Source organism: Bombus impatiens, unplaced genomic scaffold (assembly GCF_000188095.3).
Source record: "Bombus impatiens unplaced genomic scaffold, BIMP_2.2 scf_0099, whole genome shotgun sequence".
In the NCBI taxonomy this organism is placed as follows: domain Eukaryota; kingdom Metazoa; phylum Arthropoda; class Insecta; order Hymenoptera; family Apidae; genus Bombus; species Bombus impatiens.
Window position 1 is genome coordinate 81,202 of NT_176518.1, and position 21,012 is coordinate 102,213.

Below are 21,012 nucleotides of genomic sequence, written 5' to 3' on the forward strand. Positions count from 1 at the left end.
ACTTTTATTCCATAATCCAGCCGAATTCATTTTCGATATTCATTTCCAACTTTCATATGAAAGAAAAATCAATGGCTTAGGTTTTTGTTTCCGAGCTATGTTACATAGGATTGTTGTATTCATTTATTTAATCAAATAAAAGTAATTATTAATGTCTGGTGAAAAACAGCCGGAACTAATTTTAGTGAGTACTGCAATCCGGCCGGTACGGCGCGACTCTCTCCTATATATACATTGCACATAATATTATCTATATAAATTAATATAGCGCGTTTGTACTATTTATTAGGTACATATAATATTCAACATAATATATGTATAAATATGTTGCATTTACGTATTTTGTATTTATATAATGTTCAATGAATCATTTTAATTGCTTAAATAATATTGACTGTTTATAACTAAATAATTTTAATCATATCATTGCATATATTCATAAATATTATTCGTATTTCAATGCACGAGTGTTTCGTACATTATTTCATAATTATCAGTTCTATTTGTTTTCTGTCATGTAATTTTGTTTATAATATAAGGAAACGTTGACTAATATGTTAGTTATTTCTACGTACATTCCAAATTCTGATACGGAACAATCACTAACTTTGCAGTATATAAAATATTGAAAAGCCAAAAACCGTGCCTGTAATATACAAATACCGTATAATATGACATTAGTATAGTATATACATATAATAATATAATATATACAATTTGTATAAAATATAGCATATATAATATGTTTATTATATAGTTATTAATGTAATATAAATTTATGATATATACATATAAAATATAATAATGAATATAACAATGAATTTTTAAAAATTTGTAATGAAGTTTTAATTCTTGTAGCCTTTTCTTTTATTTGTCTGTAATACCTATACGAAATTGTGACTTTGTCCTAAACAATGGTTAAAAAACAAAATGTGGTAAACAAACAGAGTTGCATGATATAGTAAGAATTTCTGTTATTTCACGATATGACTTCATTTATCTATATACATATGTCGTAGAAGAATAAAACTAATTGAACTATGTAAATTCCAAATATTGTTTTTTAATTTAAAAATTTATTTATATTCGTGTTTAGAATTAAATTTTACTTATACCGAAGCATGTACAACAAAGTTTTAGCATCTGCCTAATTTTCTAAAATAATAGGACTTTCATTAGTTTGTTATTTACAATCTGTATGGTAGCGATTAGCGGCTTCGCTGAGTTTAAGAATATTTGTAAGAATCCAAAAGATAAAAGCATTGAATAACGTGAACGTTATAAGCGATCCAGGGATGTAATAGAAAATATTATGGTACAAGTGCAAGGACGAAATTTCGCGTTGCTTCTTGCCGAACACGAATACATCTGTTTCGACGTAATCAATAAATTGCAAACACAATATACATCATGCTATGGTGTTCCTGCGAAACAAAAAATTATTTCTTATAATATAATTATCTTATAATATATAATATAATGTAAATATTATAGCATATAAAATAATACCCCAGGACACTACAGTAGCAAGTTAAGGATTAAATTTCCCGTAAATACATAAACAATTTATTTATTTATAACTCACTAATTACATACGTTACACATAAATTAAAATTGGATATCATGCTTGTTTCGATTTTCGAGTATATTTCATTTTACCTTTAATCTGTGCAAAATGAAAAATGTTGAAATTTGGTATAACGTAGCTGAAGAAGAATAATCTGTGAAGAAGAACAATCTATTTGACATAACTAAAAAATATTATTAAATAAAACTAACTACAAAATATTGTAGAATCTAATGAACATTTTTTTTTATTTAAAATTTCACATTCACAATTTGTCCAATTTGGACATTTGGTAGAATTTTTTATCTGTAATCTAATGAACATGTACAAAGAGTACACTGCCTTATCTTTCATGCAATTTGGACATCGTAGAACGAAATGCAGCAGATATGCAAATGTGATTTTATAGAAAAAGGCTACCACTTGACTCTGTACCCGTAAAATTTTTGTCCGAGAATGAATTTTTCCGATTTGATGAAGTCCATGTCATTTTCTAACTAACCAGTTGAATGTTTGAGAACATTCATGGTTACCATTTTTAGCTCTTTGATAATAATTTGAATTCACAATGTTAGTTGCGATAAAAAATCTCACAAGTGGAAAACGACTTCGCGGAAAAGTTTAATAGAAACCGCGATAAGACACGTTCTATTCTATATACATAGACAAATATACGTGGACTGTATGACAATATTTCATAAAGATATGTAACTATGTATTATTCAAATACAGATCGTTGGAATTGATTAAAAAGTGATTAACCTAGATGCATTAGAAACTGTGAGAAATTGGATACATGTCGCTTAAATTTCAGAGATTACGAGGCAGAGAAAGGGAGCGAATCAGACAGACAGGCAGACAGGATGCATTTGTATGAATCGATAAATTTATGTTCAAGTTTGTTATAAAAAAATGATAAGATACATGAATTATATCACAACTAAAGATACTTGATTTTCAACGTAAAAAAGCGAATTTTTCATTTTTTATGCAGCATTTGAGACCTTAAATCTGTAATGCAATTGTTGTACCTCATTAATATACTGATTGCCATAGTAGCATCTTCATTAAAACTGAATTTTACATTCTCATAGTTACGCTTGTAATATTCATAGTTTATCAAAGAATATTTGTGCACATTGTACATTGTATATAGTTCACTGCTTTTTGCCTTTAGTAGCTTTATTGGAGATATTTTCATTTCTATTGTCATGTTTGTCTCTTATTCTACTAAGCTAATTAAAATCATATTTTTGTTATTGAAACATACGTTGCTTTGATTTCTAGACACAGTGCTAGTGCAGCAAGTGGACTTTCTAGAAACTATTCTAGAGGAAACATCCGACGATCTACAAAGCGATTCCGATCGAAGTGGAACTACATATTGGGTGGGCTCAGACTCTGAAACCGAAAGCGTGATACATATACGCGCGAAGCAGAGATTGGCTGGTAAGAAATAAGACACGATGTATTAAATACAATATATTCCTCTGACTGATGTGTTTGCCATGTATTGTCTAACGATAAGTCTAAAAATACCAGAATTGTTGGATTACGTCGTCGAATAGCAATTTGGCAACTAGTCCAAACATGGCGACTGTATATCATTTGTCTCGTTACCTCTTAATGAGGAAATTTTACAGTAGAATTCTAATTAAACGATCCATTTTACGTCATTTTTTAAATAGAAGCATTTTGTTTTCCTTCTGTTTATAATTTTTGCTTTTAGTCTGTGTATTTTGTTATATTACAAGGAATGCATACAACAATTAATTGTCAAGTTGCACTGGCTCGATTATTTATGCAATCCGAATGCAGCTATTTTTAATAACTAATTATCGTGTACGTCACGTTGTTGTTCGTTATGTTATACAATTAGAGCACAGCGGAAGTTATTGACTTGATTTATTGAATGATAGCAATTGATTGACTTATTGTTCATCGAACAATTGTTACTTAGTTGTGTAGAATTGAATATATTGGTAGACATTGTTGTTCAGATCATTTACTTCAGCGTCGAAATTGAACTTTAACTTGTTAAGAATAAGATTTATTAGTCTCAGAATACATAGTATTGTTCGCTTATCGGAATAGTATATTTTTCTTCTTTGGAGAGAAAAGGCTTAAAAAAGGACAGATTTGTAAGCATAGATTTGGAAAATTAACGAAGAAATGGAACGTAGTGGCGATAGGTGAAGGAATGTCTTTTCATTGATTTTCCTTTCTTTAGGTATAGCATTGTATCGCTGAGTGTTTTAAAACATATACCATTGAAGATAAATGAAAATATGTTTTTTGTTTCGGAGTATACGGCATATGTAAGTACGTATTTTGTGAAATCTCATTCTCTCATTACTCGGTACTCGAGTTGGTAAACATTGTTCTCCGGAAGTTCACTTTCTCTTTTCAGTTTAAGCCTACAATTCATTGATTCTTGGAGAATGAAACCGTACCGTTCGTAACTGATTCAGAGACAGTTATATCTCATGACCCATTTTTTCTTGTATACTTAATTGCGAACATTTATCATAAATGCGTTTGTTTCATATTTCCTGTGAAACAGATATTGTATAAATAGATTTCAGTTTAGATTACAGAAAATATTACATATGCAGTTTATTGCTGTTATAAGAAAGGTATAATATTTATTTTTATCCTTCTTCTTCCTTGCAGAAATTAGTTCTTTAATTTGTACACATGATAGATGACAGAAGAAACAAAATTTCGAGAATTATTAATTTTAAGTAGTAATAATAATACTAGTAATTGGTATCGATGAAAAAGTATTTCTTATTTCATTCCACAATATCAAAGTTATTACGTTAGTTAAATTTTCGATATTCTAATTATTACACCTTCAGTACTATCGATGCATACGTTGCATCATTTTAATTGTAAATAATGCTGCTGACGTAAATACACTCAAATCTCTTCTAACATGGTGCTTTGGAAACATGGCTTCGACATAAGAGAGAGAATTAATATGTTACAAGATTACTGTATTACATTTTTGTTTTGTACAAGTTATATTTTATATATTGTCGTATAAAGTATTCAGTTATATTTTTGAAGAAGTAAATATTTCTTTTTTTTTTTTTTGATAGTATTCTCTGTTTTATAACAATTTTTTGATTCACTAATATATGGTAGTAAATACGACTAACAATTTCCGCGAATTTAATTTTTGCAATTTCTAATTTTAATTAAATTATATTAAAATATTTTGTGAGGAATGTTGCATTTCAAAATATCGTTGTTAATGCAAATTAATATTTTTGTTGCCCCTTACTAATTTTTATGGTTGAAAGACTTGGCTTCTCGAAGAGCGAATACTCTAATTAGAAATTACACGCTAATTTACCTATAATATAGCAATAGAATACAATTTAGTACGAATCTAATGATATAATCCTAATTATAGTATAACGTTATTGATACAACAACGACTACCGATAATTACAACAAGTAAACGTGAGATAATTAATCCGACTATCTAAAAGCAAAAATGCGAAAGAAAGATTAGAAAAAGATGTAAAGATAAACTGTGTGATTGAAGTGATACAAGATATAAGAGACTTATTTGTATGTTTTAAACTCTTGATATTGAACAAAGAAATACTACAATTGAATTAATAAAAATTAGTATGTATTAATACAGGCATAAAGTATTCTCGTAAGGATCTTTTAATACGTCGCCACATGTTTCCTGCAGTAGTTGCCAACTTAAAAATGATTTCCTCGATATGGTTGTTTTGTGGCATTTCTTATATTACCCCTTACCCTTCAGATGTTGCCTGTTATTAAACACGTTTTATCGTTCTTCGAACTCGATTTAAGATTATTCTCGTAGCGGATTCCTTCGGCTATACGACTGTTGTAACGTATCGGTATGCCTGGTTGCATTCCTCAGGCGTCATGTAATTTCTTGCAACAGCAGTCCGTTAAATTTGAAACGATTTTTCATCCATGTCCAATCGATGGAGAATCATCGATCGAATCTTGTTACAAATTATTTTACAATGAATTGCACTCAGCATGAAAGAAACCTGAACGTTCGATTTTGATTCGTGTATCTTTACGTGTAATTAGGTAATTGCATTTCAAATAATTAATGGTCTACATTACAACGTCCATTTACAACGTTCATTTACAACGTCTCCGCTATTATCCTTCTCATACCAGCACCATTAAGTGTGTTATTAGAAGCTGAAAGGTTCATAGAAATGTTCGTTGTGAAACTATTAATCGTTCTTACTAATTACATGTCGTATATGTATACGTATTTACGCAGTGTCGCTGTAAGTAAATGTGGATTTAAAGTAAAACATTAATATTTTGATGCAACCGATATACATATTTATTCTATATGTACTTCGTTATTGTTTTTTACAACAGAAAATTTTTATTTTCAATACATATATCACAGAGTTTTTTAATATAAATACTGGTGAATTTCTCATTTCTCATTTTTGCCAGCGTCTCAGGCTTGAACAAAAATTATGATAAATGTATTTATTATACAATTGTTACAAATAGAGCTCTTTTTCTATTTGATGGTAAGATCAGTCGATGTCTACAATTCTACGCATGATTCTCTTCCGCTCCATCTAATATTAGATCACCTTCAATGTGATTCATATAGGATTACCATGAACTAGTCGTTGAATTCCACGTGCATGCAATCATGCAAAAATAAACCGATAGGACAATGCGTCGTAGAGTAAATTCAATTGCTACAGTACGACCTGTAAAGAATTCCAAGCCGACTGACGCTGACGAGATGAGATTCGATCAGATACCGAAATACACGTGCAAAAGCGACTCGTAGCGTTTATCTTCTTAGATTCCTGGAAATCTTCGTACACAATACTCCAAACTAAATTGGAATTTATCAACATATGCATGAATTTACTACGTTATATTAATAGTAAATTTTGTAATTTTTTTAAATATCGTCTACATTCGTTGTTAATAATTCGCTGCTGGAATCACAACCAACATATTTATTTTATTCATATTTGCCATTAAACTAGTTTTATATAAGCTGTTCATAATTCGACTTCGCATTTTCATATTTTCGTAATCAATAATTTTTTATAAAATAGAGATCATTTACGACATCAAATGTCACAGATTTCTTCTTTATGACCTGTACGAGATAAACGATCAGGCATCTGTCTTGAGTTTGAGGATCACTGTAATCTCCGTTGCTTAGGCTATTCTGCATTCACTTGTGTAGAGAAGTTTGTCGGGTATCAGGGATATTTTGGTCGATATTTAAGCGTCAGTAATTGTAAGTAATACTTTCGAAGCAATCGATTTTTTACGAAAGGTATTTGAAAAAATCGGAATTGACATCCATACTTGTCAAATCTTACGAAACTAACTGTACTAGTACCGTTAGTGTTATTTCGGTACAAAAATTTTAATCGATGAAATATAGTTAACGAACGAAAATAGATCATTTTCCTCCACATAATCGGTGATTATTGTCGGTTATTATTGGCGATTAGAAATACGATGAGAAGGATGGTAGTCTGAGAATTCTCTGGTTTACGGTCTGGTTTATAAAGTCAAGTCACGGAAGTAGGTCTTCGACGAGAGGAGGCGGCCAATCGTCGCGTTCGTGTCGCTTTTACATGCAGCATCGGCGGACAGTCCTGTGTCGCAGCCAGGAAGTCGTGGTTCGTTCAACCGGAAGCAACGTTTACACGGTCACCGGTTGTCGACTTCGTGACCGTCTACCGACACGTGATCGACGACACGAGTCTTCGATAACGGCTCGTTAATCGGTAAACGACACGTTTCACGACGTGATCCATTCGATTGCGACACTATCGCCGGCGATCGTCTCCTTAATGTCCTGAATTTGCATTTTTATCACCATCGTCATGGCTTTTGCACTGGAAATCAATTAGCTACAACGTCGATGGCGTATTGCTCGATTAATCGAGAAATTTGGTTTTATCGGCAGAGGGAAATCAATACTTAAGCTTTGTTCAGATTAGCCGAGTCATTTGAATTCAAGCAACTTTAAGCCATTTTTATCAATATGAACCTATAATTTACTTAGCTCGAACCATCATGCGAAGAATTAAAAAATTTGATGAAGATCGTTTACACTGTGAGCTTTTTAACTGTTTCGTGTAAACATTGGGAGCCCGGTTAGTTAAGTTTAAACGACTTTAAGTGAGATAACTTGAGTTGTATGAACACAAACTTGAAGTTAAATTAGTTGAATCGGTGCGATTAAAATTTAAGTCCTTATCTAGTTTGAACGAAATTTGAACGAAACGACGTAGCGAATTAAAGAAAGTACTTAAAATAGATATAATGTGGCTTCAGAAGATGTCAGATTTAATTACGCATGTCTTTGCGGTTTTTACGATCGTTAATAAGCACACGCAATTAAACGTAATTATGCCACGGACTTTTGTATGTAGGATAGAGCTCAGGGCATATTGTCTCGAGCGAAAACGCAAATAGCAGCTTGAAATGTGTATCTTCAAGGTTGCGTTTGCTATACTTCTCTGTTCTGTATGTTTAACAAATTAACATTTTTACAAATTCACTTTTTTAATACAGTAATTTTTTAAATACAGTACAGTTCTGTTTGTTCTGATTTTATAAATCTAGTCTCTGAAGGTCGCTTCTTTTTTTAACAAGTGACAATAGTAAATTTTATTTTTTACTAGCTACTCTTGGTAAAAAAAACAACTTTGTTAATTCTATTTCACTGTCATCGAAACATTTTGCAAAACACGAATGCAAATTGAATCTTTCCAAAAATAGTCGCTCGAATGTCGAAAAGTAGAATCAGATCAGACCATTGTCTCGCTTTTATTTTCTCGATATCGAAGCGATTCGATTATTTTATACACGCATCGTGCGTGCACTACACCTTTTCCCTCGTTATGTCGTTGACCGTTTCGTGTTTGTTGCTGATTTCTCGGAAGACGAGAGGTTGGATGGCAGCGGAAGCGAATGCAATTCCGTGGTTCCGAAGAAGAGACGTCGAAAACACAATGGTAACAGCGATCGAGAACAACAGGCTACCTTCGACGATTACCCACCATCGCCGAGGTCATCGAGGTCGTCCGCCTCCTCAAGGTCTAGCTCTCTATTGCAATTCGAATCCTTAGAAAGGACCTGTGCCACACTGTCACCGTCCAGTTACAGCTTCGATTCGCTGGAGTATCCTAATCGATCAAACGCCTCTCATCCTGAGAACACGTCGCCAGACAGCCTCGAGCAGGACTATGACAAGGTTTTACCAAACGGTTTTGGAAACATCGTAGATCACTTTTCCAGAATTAGACCTTACCGTAGCTTCGAAAGTCTGGACACTTGTCAAAAGGAAGAGGAGTTTGGTTCTGGTGGTCTGACCAATGGATTCACACCTTTGTACCTGAAACGAAACATGGACCTGTCGAGAACACGTAGCAATGGCTACCACCGTCCAAGGTAACGTAAACATAGTTTATTTAATTTGGCAAGCGGCCGGAGTTTTCTTCATGCCACGGTACTGCCTCTGTTGTTTGAATTAACAGGAAATTATGACTATTTATATGTATAGGAGATTTTCCGAACAGCAGAATATTCGTGTTTCGTTATAACGATTAGTTTGTACTTTAGAAGGAGTAATATAACGAAGCTTCATTTACCTGAACTCCATTTATTGGAACGAAATTAACTGAAATTCAAAGTTTCATACAGTTAGGATATAGATCATTTTCATAATACCGATCCCATTATTCTGTAAGTCTATCTTCTGACTATTCCAATGCTTTATTATCTAAGAAGTCAACAAATTTGACAAGGGTGTTTTTTGTTACGAGGCCCTCCATCGACTTGGATTCGTTTCGCGATTGTCGAGAGATGATCGTAGGTTTTCCTTGGCAACGACTTTCGAGAGCTTGCTACATGACCCTCATTTATTGACCAAGTTTCCGCAATCACGACCCTTAATAGATTTCCTTGACTTTTACTTTTAATTCGAGGAAGATCAAAAATGATGCTCGTGGATGTTTCATCCTGGTTATCTCATTGTGTCACGCATACCACGACTCCACTAGAAAAAATAAATTAGGAAAAAAAAGATACGTTGATATCGAAATCTTGTGTAAGTTACCGTTCTGTCAGTTAAAAACGAATTTGAGTATTTCATTTTTCATTTTTCTCCATAGAATCGAACAACTTTCATAAACACTTAAGTCGAAGAAACTCGATGTAGTTGGATTTTTTCACACGATTCAGGGATTTTTGGCACGAGGACGAAGAATACGAAGACGACGCTGGCGACGAGGACCTTGACGAAGAAGATCGTATGCTAAACGACAATCGATCCGGGGCGGAGCTGGAGGATCGGCTGATGGTGTTCGGCGATTCGGCGTGCAACTACGCGACGTCGCTGGATTATCGGAATACGATCGACCTACGAGAGATCGGTGTCGAGTCGAAAAGGGACGCACTGCTGGACCTGAAATCTGGCCAAACGGCTGTGTCGAGTTCGTTTCGCCTGTTGCAGACTAGATTAAATATAGCCGGCAATATGGCGCACGGCCGTAACAACATGGTCGCCGATCATCATCATTACCACCATCATCAGCTGCAGCAGCAGCTCCACAGTTACGAGCAGCACGAGCAGCACCAGCGTCAAGGGTGGAGCAACGAGGAGTGCTTTAATTTTAGATTCACGGATAAATCTCAAAGCGCGCCCAGTCTGCCTAGCAGCGTCACCGAGTCCGCACACGGTCCACATTCGTTGGCCGCGTACGCATCCTCGTCCAGAGCGACCTTCTTCGTATCCACGTCGAATTTGTTCGAGAATTATACAAGAGTAGCCAGCGTGCCCGTCGATTTGAATCTCTGCGGCGTCTACACGACGCACGATGATACACGCTACTCTCCAGTGAATTTCCACGAGCATCACGAAATGGCGGAAGTCTCCGTTGTTGAAAGTAAGAAGCGACTGGAAAGCAACGAGGAAATTCGACAGAACGGAGGCGAGAAGAGTGAACAAGCGAAGAACTCGTTATCGAGCTCGGTCAGAACGCAAGCCTCGCAGAACGCAATGGTAGATGGCGAGATGGACCGCGAGAAAGCGGAAGAAGAGCCGAAGGAGGACGAGGAATGCGTAGGAGAGCACTGTTCAAAGCCACGAGAGACGAAACAAGTACCTTCAACGGTGAAGACGCAAGATCCGGGCAACTGTATACTCGATATGGCGATTGCTATGGAGAACGACATCGATTCGGTGGATGCAGCGATCAAGCAGTTGAAGCGCGAGGCCGTGGAAGTTACTTCGAATAACGCCAACACGTTATCTGGTATCGATGGTATTCAGAGAACTCCTTCCGGTAGACAGCGACCGTGGAAGGTAAAGAACAACGCGAGCTACGAGTTGGCTCAGCAATTCGAAATCGACGAGAGAAGTTTCCGATCGAACAAATATCGTAAGGAGGTTGGTAACGATGGTGAAAAATCGCTGAAAAGTGAACGAAAACGAGTGTCAAACAACGCTAGTTACGAGCTGGCCCAACAGTGTGACTACATCAAGGCTCTCCAGTGTTCCAAAGGTGGATTCAAGCGGATGGATGCGTGCGACGAGTTGGAGGAATCGATTTCAGGACGATCCTCGCTGCTCAGAGTTTCCGATTTGGTGCAGCAAATGAGTAGTAGCTCGACATCGAATCTACCGAGCTACAGCGAGCCGTATTTGGATACCAGGAAATATTCAAAGTCCGCGGAAAATATTTCCACGCAGTTCTCGATAGCTCCGTTCACCAGGATTCCGATCAATCAGCTGGGCCAGCGGCTCAAAAAACAGCAAGAGGAAACGCTTTTCGGCCAGATAAAAAAAAACTCGGATCCATTTTCGGTTTATGGAGGCGATTCTAACGCCCGTGTTTTAGTAGACAACGAAATAGATTTACCCTGCTTGGAAACCAAACCCGTAGGAACTTCCAGCCTGGAGGGGGGCGTACGATGCGAGGAAACAAGCGTCCAGAAACCTGAGAAACCTTTAACCCCGGAACGTGAAAATGTTGATTCAAACGCTTCCTATAAAACCGCGACTGCGGACGCGATTTCAAAGGACACGGATCAAGATGCAGCGAACGAGACGAGCTGTTCGAAAAGGTTGTTCATCGGTGATTTCTATCCGGAAAAAATCGTGCGGTTGCAGCAACAGGAGGAGGGCCGTTATGTGGATTATCGGCCAGTGGAAGAGGATCGTGCGGTCGAACTCGAAATCGACGAAAGTGGCGGCAAAAACGAAAGTTCTTCGACGAGTCGATTATCATCGACTTCGTCGTGCAACGGTAGAAACAATGGAGAACTGTTGTGGAGAGTCGTAGTGGAAAAGCAGGCCGCGGAAAAGGATGCTCCTGCGAAGAAGGCTACGAAGGAGAAAGAGGTGGAAGAGGAGAAGTTGCAGTACAAAGTGGAGAAGAACGAGAGAGAGCAAAAGAAGGAGGAGAAGGAGGCAACGGAAGCAGCGAGGGGACACACTGTCCACGGTGTTCATTGCCCCCCACCCAACGGTAGCAGCAACAGCGACGGCCTGGAACTCGGTGAACGGAGTGGGAATCCAGCGGTGGCCGTGGCAGTTGATACGAATCATCGCGGTGTTCGCGACAAACGTCACGAGGAGAACGCGGCGGCAACAACTGCGCCGGTTAGCGTAGACGATAGGCACGACGGCCACGCGACTATGTCGGCCACGACGACCACAACGACACCGCGTCCGTTCGTCGCGGCACCCATCGTCAAAACAGAGCCATCGGCGGCGAGGTTCCAGCGGAACATGGTCGTCGACGCGTCGTCCGCGACCACGGTAAAGGAAGAGCGGAAAAAAGGTGGACTCGGTGGATTTCTCCAACGATTCTCGAGGCTTCGGTTCAGTGGTAGATCGAAAGTGCCGCGATCCGAGGTGCAGAAGAAAAGTGATACGATCGGCCAAGTGAATCGCGCGAAGGTGACCGAGGAGAAGGTTAAAAAGGAGCCGGACTATATTATCATACCGTTGCATCCTACCGAAGAGGAAAGGCAGAAACAAGACCAGAACACAGCTGCGGAGAGCAGAGTAGACACCAGCAGCAATGACAGAATTGTCGCCGACGTTCAACGAAGTCCCTCCGTTATAAGGTGAGTGTTTGATCTACCTTTTCCAAAAATCGTGCCGTATTTCATCATCGACCGTGAATATATTCGTCGCTCCCGTTTTTCTTCTATTTGCACCGGGCATCGCTTTGCGCGTCGATCGCGTTGACTTTGACCTCAACGATTGTTTACACGGTTTCGCGCGGGTATATGGAATATAGAGGTAACATGAATCACGGTTCGTGCCACCTTCTATGGCTTCTATATGTAAACATTTATCTCTCGGCCGGTGGAAAATACGTCGGCACCATTTCAGATTCTAAATACCATCGTTTATTTAATGTTCCCGGTACATTGTACGAGAAGACAACGGACGAATGTTGCGGAGGTATTCGCACGCGAACAACAATAAACTTTGCGTCCGCGAACCGTATTCGTGGTCTGTAACCGAATCTCGGCTGCAAAATCGCGCAGACGTTGCTCGCAAGTTTATAACGTAATGTGTCTTACATAATTAGCGGATTATGAAAGGAATTTGATACGTATCAATACACGCCTTCTGTTTCTACCTGCTGTGTTGTTGCCTCTGATCGATGTACGGTATTGTGCAAAACTGATTGGATTACTACTACTGATTCTCACAATAGCAAAGAAATATATTTTTAGATATTAGTAGAATAGCATTGCTAACGGTTATTTTAAATTACTTATATAGCGACAAAGTTATTGAAATTTATTGAGTGTTTTTATTCGATTATCAACGATGTGTTAAGATACCCATAAACAGTGGACGGAATTTATTTCCGTGATACGTCTCTCTAATAAGCAAGTGGTGGAAAAGAGGTCAGCGATACTAATCAAGTTTTCGTAATGGTAGTCAGAGCCGGCGAACAGCTGCCAGGGTAACGCTCCACCCACTCTTCTAGATCTTCTCCATTCGAATTAAATTTCACTGACGGTTGATCCTCGCTTTTGGTGACGTCCCGCAACGGGGTGCTAAATCTATCTGCTATTTATTCACCGTTTATCAACTGTCGACTCGTCCATGCATCGTCGTCTCTAATTTCTTTTTCCATCAGGCTTCTCGTTCGTTCGATAAATTTCACTCTCGTTCGCGCGTACATTCCGACCATCGGCCTCTTCGATTCGTTTCTTTCCCCTATGCGCGCGAGCACATGGATGAACCAGTTCGCTTCTCTTAATCGGATTTCACTCTCGCCCCGTTCCCCATTCCGTGTCGTTTCAACGTAATTCGATCTAATTGCATTCTGTAACAGCAAACGCTGTCGTTTAACCTTTATCGTATCCCTCTTCTTCTAACGAAGCATTTCCCTCCTGGAACCTCGATGAAGAATCAGCGACAGAGGATCGGAGCGTCTTGATAATTCATAAAACCCGAATACGGGGTGTTAAGAGAATCCAGGAGTTGGGGAATTCAGCAGAGCGTTTCATACACAATCGTCAAGAGTACGAATAAAACAAATCACAAAAATCAGATATTCTTTCTCATAAGTTATTTAAGAAGAGATAATTGCAAAGCCAATTATTAAAAATTTTAGATACGTAGGCTTACCGATAGAATAAGAGATAAACTGTGAATCGTTTGGACTCGATCAAGTTACAACGTATTTGTGTTTGAAAGCAGGCAGTGTTTATTCAGTCTGTTGTCGTCTGACGGTAGAATAAAGACATAATATTCGTGCGAATATTAAGTCGATTGTAGAACATAAGGTTGTCATAAAGTCACAACGAGTATTTTACTTTCTAGGACGAGGATAGTTGACATTAAGAATTGTATAGAATGCAAAACAAACTGAATATTTTACAAATTTACGAGTGATTTTTGGAGAAACGAGGACAAAATATCGTTATCATAGAAATTACAAAGTTTCTATCAACGTCTGTTAGTTAAAGATTAAGAGCAATCAATACAGATTTGTAATTAAACTTCGAACAAATTCACGCTGGTTCTAATGGCACTGTAATTACGCATCCTATTTGTGTATTACACATACTTTGCGGAGCATCACGGGGTTCGATTTGATATCTCCGGCAATTAATCTTAATCTCCGTCACGACCCTTGTTCGTTAACGATTCATTTCCTTCGTAGTACGATGATCGCACAAGCGGCCTGTTCCCTTCATTCAGTATCGTTTGCTTCAGCTAAAGAAATTTTAGGGAAAAAATCCCTCGAATGATCGCATGGTATTCTCTATCTGGCTGGTTTTTGCCTTAACTCCTCCATTACTCGATCCACATATTGAGGCCAGCTTCTCGGAACAGCAGGCGTAACCGATCCCTCTTGTTTAGTTTTTACGAACATTCGTTTTATCGCATGAAATTTCATCGAATCAGCACTTTTGTGCGCTTCCAGCTCCACTTTGATTCCGTTAGGTCACTCTTTCACTAGTGCGTTCTTTTTCTTCGAATGTATATGTGATAATGAAAATGTAAAATTTTATACTTCAATGTATACGTTAATGATTCATTAACTTTATGCATGTACGTGAGATTTATAATAAATATGCGCTGAGTATATTTTCTAATAATAGCTTGTTTTGCTTAAAAAAAAGTTTTGTCTCAATATATATAAAAGCGAGATTAATGAATAATGGATAATGAATCGACATTACGTATATTTTCAGGTACTCTTCACGTATTACGCGACATACATTTTCTATGTGATGTCGTCTTTATAAATTTACTACGTTGTTTAGCAATGACGAGTACGTTAAAATCATCAAGTATTCCCACAAAAATAATCCCAAAGAACATTCAGGTCAGGAGATCAGTTCAGTGAATCTATCTCTCAGCAGAGATTCGATGTAAAAATTTAAATTTCGTTTCACATTAATTGGAAAATATAATACGTACAGAGATTAATACAGCATGCAGCTGTTTCAGAATTGCTTTCAGAAGCATGTTGAATAGAGACATTTACTGCGTTCGTTAAATACTACATATGATTTTATAGACTTGGATTTTTCTTTTCTAACGTTCTATATAATCACTTGAACATTCTGTACATTTCCATATTAAACATTTTTTTGCTCAAACTCATTCTTTCTGTAAACGTTTGTAAACATCTAAATTCTATGATTCTCAAATCATTTGGCAAAGGTCTGCACCAAACAAGCGGCAGCTATATGCTTGCGTGACATCGCACGCGTTGTTCCCGATGAATTATTGCAAATGGACATTTAAGAATCGAGTCAGATTCATCTTTGTTTTTAGCGGGTTTCTCATATTCTGGAAACGCCTTAGGAACGACGTGGACGAAATTTGGATAAATAGGCCACGTTTCAGCTATAGCTGAATCTTCTTTCGAGAGATCTGTTGCGTTTCTGCGAACGTAGCTATGGTATATTTCAAGGTGTGACTTCAAAGCTACGCTTTATCGAGCTCTTGAGTAATCGTGACGTGTCGCTGTCTCTTTCTGTAGCGATTAAGTAAACTCGATACCACCAGTGTAATGTTGTGTAATATCAAAATTGCATTACCCGTGGTTCGAGATACCTTGTGAATCGAATGAATCGAATTCTCACATTCTGAACGGCGCGATATACGCATACATATATACATATACATATGTATGCATACGTACATATATATATATCTCTAGCGAATAGTTACAACAGAGAAATTCTGTTTCACATCACCTTTATTACGTATCTAGTAGTAATATATAGTGTACATAAATAAATAATTAAATAACAAAACATTAGTTTGTCATTCTATTTGCGTTTTAATAATGGGTTCTTTTAAGTTGGAAATTATCCAATAATGCTTTCAAGAAAGTACAGTTCATTCAACGAAGTGCATAGGATAATTGAGAGTGATTTTCTTATAAACCTTACAGTTTGTACAACTTTAAGTAATCGTTATCTTCCGTAATCTTACGATGAATTGAACTCAGCAATATATTCCATTCCAACTATTTTGAGTTTGATATAATTAGTTAAATGAAATTTTAACAGAAATGATTAAAAGAAGGTTTTGGGTTCGAAGTTTAAAGAAAGTTGACATTTTTTCTTATATCTTTCTGAGACTCTCGCAAATGTAAAACATGCATTGAGGAAAATTACAACCTAATAGATAGAACGGTATAGAATATTGACAACAAACGACTAAAAAGAAAAGGAAATAAAAGCAATCGAAATATTATCAATGCTCTTTTACGTAACGAATGAAGAACAGAAGCAGAAAAGGTTGACGAGAATTCCGCAAGCAAACGATTAGGCATCGCACCACCTCAAACGACTTCCGGACTGCCGCTGGAATGAAATAAGATTAATAAGACTCGTGAGGCCGGTACACCTACATGCATACGGGTATATATTTAACCATAGGCTCGTTGGTGAGCGCATGATTCGAGTTCGTGACATCGTACGGAGCAGAAATACATACATATGTATATAGCAGGGTGAAGGAAACCATCTCTTTGAACAACGTCACGCGTAGAATATATATTTTCATACGCGCAAACTTTTTCACTTCTACTCTACCATATTCGCTATGAAACGTCAAACGGCAATCTAAGACATATTTTCTGCAATCGGTCACAGCTAAAATCAATTTATATCAAATGGTCGGACAAACATTTCGCGTTTTCTGTCTTAGTCTCGATCTTTCTTTAAATTGTTATAGACTCGATGGAAACGGCGAGTGCACAATCTACTTCCATATCGTTAGGCGAAAATACGCATTTTACGATGTTTTCTCGTCGGTTCTCGAGCGCGATATTTTCAGAATTCGAAACTGGTACGGCGCGAGGATTTCGAAAATATTTCTCGACCATCTCCTAATTTTAGAGAAGGCATTCGACGATTCTCCATCATTGCCTCGTTCACGATTATAAATATGATCTCATAACGCGACGTGCCGCAAGAATGAAACTGCATCACAGGGATACCGAGTTGTGTACCCGTTCGCATTGCAATTCGATGTTTTTCCATCTGGTACGATCGACTGTTGTTTCTTTTACTTCGTTCCGAGCCTATGTCCGCACTTTTGATTCATCAACGTGCTCGCACGAACTAAGTTCTTACTGTCTACTCTTATTTTCTTTCTCATTTCTCATTTTCCTCCTTAAAGCCGGATCGATGAATTTTAAGACAGAATATTACATTGGGTTGTAATTAGTTTTGATCTAAAGTTCTAAGAATTAAAACAATAGGAATATAAGTGATAGGTCAAAGTTTAGGGAGGATGACGCTATTATTTATATTTAAGGATTATCAGCTTTGAATGACACATGCTTGTAAAGTGATAAAGTAGATTCATTTTATCTAACAGGGGGTGTGTACATTTGCTTCGCCTGAAATGTTTCTCAGTGTTTCATAAAAATGAATGAAATAAGTTGTTTTAAAATTTAAGCGTGATACTTGTTAGTATCTATTTCCCAACTCTTTGCTTTTGGTTTGAACACAGAGTATAAAAGCTCCATTCATCGAAGACTATTTTATCGTGCCTATGCCATTTTAATCAGAGTGGAAAACGATAGAGAGTAAGATAAATCGCAGACTGAATTGGTATTTCTTTGCTTCGTAGAAATAGAACTAAGATAAGGTCGCGAGCTTTCTGAGATTTAGTTTAAAGATTAAGTATAAGTACTATATTTATATTCGGGAGTTTTAAAAAAGTAACGTATTTCTGAAGATATTCTGAATTCTTATTTCGTTTAATACATGTAAATATTCCACTACAGTCAGAGGTAAAATTAATCTGTACCTATCCTTATTCGTTTGAAAGAAAGAACAAGAATACAGCGTTAAGGTCGACGCATTGCGTGCTCATTGTCCATGCGTGCACCGAGAAGACGATTTGATTTTTCCTGGGCAGACAGAAAAAGAACAAGGTGTAGAGGAACGATTGAAAGCAATTGAGGCGATCGTTCGATTTGGATCTGTTTGACTTTAAGTACCCACTCCATTCTACGTCGTGTCGGCCAATCGCAGACGTTCTTTCGAATGCATAAGTGCGCACTTAAACGTTTGAATCTTCGTCTGTAAAAATGTGACCGGCAATTTTTTCTAAGGAAAGTAACTAACTCATAATATGATCAAAACAATGGTCATGCTTCCAATAAAGGATTGTACATGTTAGCAAGAATGAACCCTTCTTTAACTTTTACACTAGAAATGAAGTAAAGCATAAAAAAATGTATCGTTTGAATATTATGAATATGTATATATTTATTAATATATGATGGTATAGGAAGAATTAAGTAACATATATCAAGAAATATACAGGGTGGTTGGTAACTGGTGTTACCAGTGTTAGGTAACAGGTGTTACCAAACCGGAAAGGGGGTGATTCTACGCGAAAAAAGAAGTCGAAAATATAGAATAAAAATTTTTCGTTTGAGGCTTTGTTTCCGAGAAAATCGACTTTGAATTTTCGCTCGGTACGCGTGCACTTTATCACGTCTCGTTATAACGGATCTCACTGTAGATCGTTGTCTCGATGGAGAAATGTAAAAAATTAAAAAAAAAAATTTTTATTCCATATTTTCGACTTCTTTTTTCGCGTAGAATCACCCTCTTTCTGCTTGTACCACCAGTTACCAACCACCCTGTATAAGGAAAAAAGTTTAGAATGTAATACCGAAATATTTGAATACTCACTACGAGTTTAAAAATAATTATTACGTATCTCGTTAACTACTAAAGTTTCACTGATCTCCTCGCTACACCTTTTATTTACACAACGTCTCAAACAATTAATTTAGATCAGATATTTCTCTTGCTTCACAGCATCCGAGTTTAGAACAAGCTAATTATCTTCCCCCAAAAATCGACTATAATCTCCCAAGGATTTCAATCAAATAGCTTTACCGAGAAACCAATAAAACAAGGCTTGAGTCGGCACACAATGTGCGTACTTCTGTAGAAACGTTAGAAGAGTGGTCCATGATCGTGGAATGGTCGAGCGAAACGAGCATGCGGCTTGGAAGCGAGCAGCGGCGCCGCGGCCGTGCTGCGTAGCGCTCGCTTCCGCGTTTTCTTCGCCGCGTAACGGGAGCCGCGTGATTGATGATCGAATAGCGTGAAAGCTGCTACGAATTCGCCGCGCACTCTTCCAGAGAACCAAAGGAACGCGTGTGTGCATAGCTCGGTGAAGTTCAAAGCCAAGCGCAGAGTATAAGCGGCGGGAAAGTGTTATACGCGCGGTGATATCAGCTCGACGCAACGAAACCCGCTTTCGGGTCAATTATCCGCGTTCAATTTTCTAAAGCGTCGACGGACGATGCTACCGGCGTTTCGACTCGCTTCACCGACATTTCTGCACGTTTCTCTTTGTGAAGTTACGACGAAATCGGCATACATTGACGCGTCCGCGATCGACTTTTCCGGACTCTGGAAATCGACGATTCCGCAACACGCCTAGCTGCGGAGGAAAGGCTGTATTATTTTTGAGAAAATCCTGCGATTCATTCAAGTGGATTGAAACTATACCGAATGTTGAACGTTGGATTTGTGTACGTTTAAATATTTTCCTTTCTTTCGAAAAGTCTTTGATATTAAGCTTCCCCTGGAAAGTAAATATTTTCGATGAGTTCGGACAAGTTTGATTAAATCCGTATATCTTGTTCAATTACTATCTAGAAACATGTCGTACGATGTAACTGAAAGTATTTTATCTACAATAATTTCATACAATAAGTTATATATTGTCAATTCATAAAATTGTTAATACATTTTAATGACAAATTTAGAGAAAATAAACTACTCGGTGTTGTAAAAATAGGAATCATAGGATTAAGTCTACGAAGTTGCCAAGCTAAGCAACTATAAAATTCAAGACTAACCGTTTTCACATTCTTTTCTGGAAGAGAAGTTTCTCTTTTCAGTGATTTCACGCATCGAAAACCGTATTTATTAATATATTGGCCGTAACGCTACGTCATGCGAACACTAAATGATTCAATCAAACTGTGATTTTAAGGAATGCTATACGATAGCGTATGAAAGTACGAACTATAAAACAGCGTGATCCTGTTACATACTTACTTGACTTCGGATACACTTTCGTGTATCTACTCTTGTTCTCGTTGCTCGAATCATTCGAATCTTAGTCGTTTCAATTCGAGTAATCGGACTAATCTAACCGAGACAATAGGAGCCGGTTAAGAGAGAGAGAGAGTTCGCTGTATTCCGAACGAAGCTTTCGTTTCAGCCGCCTTTTCCGCTATATATGAAAAATCGAAAGGAGGAAAACGCGATATAACCGACCTCGAGAAAAGAAAAAACCACGAAAGCGATTAATTCTATATTGCTTTTCGCAGCGCAAACGGGAGGGCGCCAGTGTCCAGCAAGCCGCCCCTGCCTCCGCAGCCGCC

At 37.3% G+C, this 21,012-nt stretch overlaps 1 protein-coding gene across 1 annotated transcript in view; it reads left to right on the forward strand.

Annotated features, from left to right (window-relative positions):
• Nucleotides 1-21,012, forward strand: part of LOC100740207 — a 70,321-nt gene that overhangs the window by 9,375 nt on the left and 39,934 nt on the right. Inside the window, exons 3-6 of the mRNA XM_024364546.2 lie at nt 2,855-3,016; nt 8,524-9,031; nt 9,824-12,715; nt 20,959-21,009. Coding sequence (XP_024220314.1) covers nt 2,855-3,016; nt 8,524-9,031; nt 9,824-12,715; nt 20,959-21,009 — 3,613 coding nt within the window. The remainder of the gene's footprint in view (nt 1-2,854; nt 3,017-8,523; nt 9,032-9,823; nt 12,716-20,958; nt 21,010-21,012) is intronic.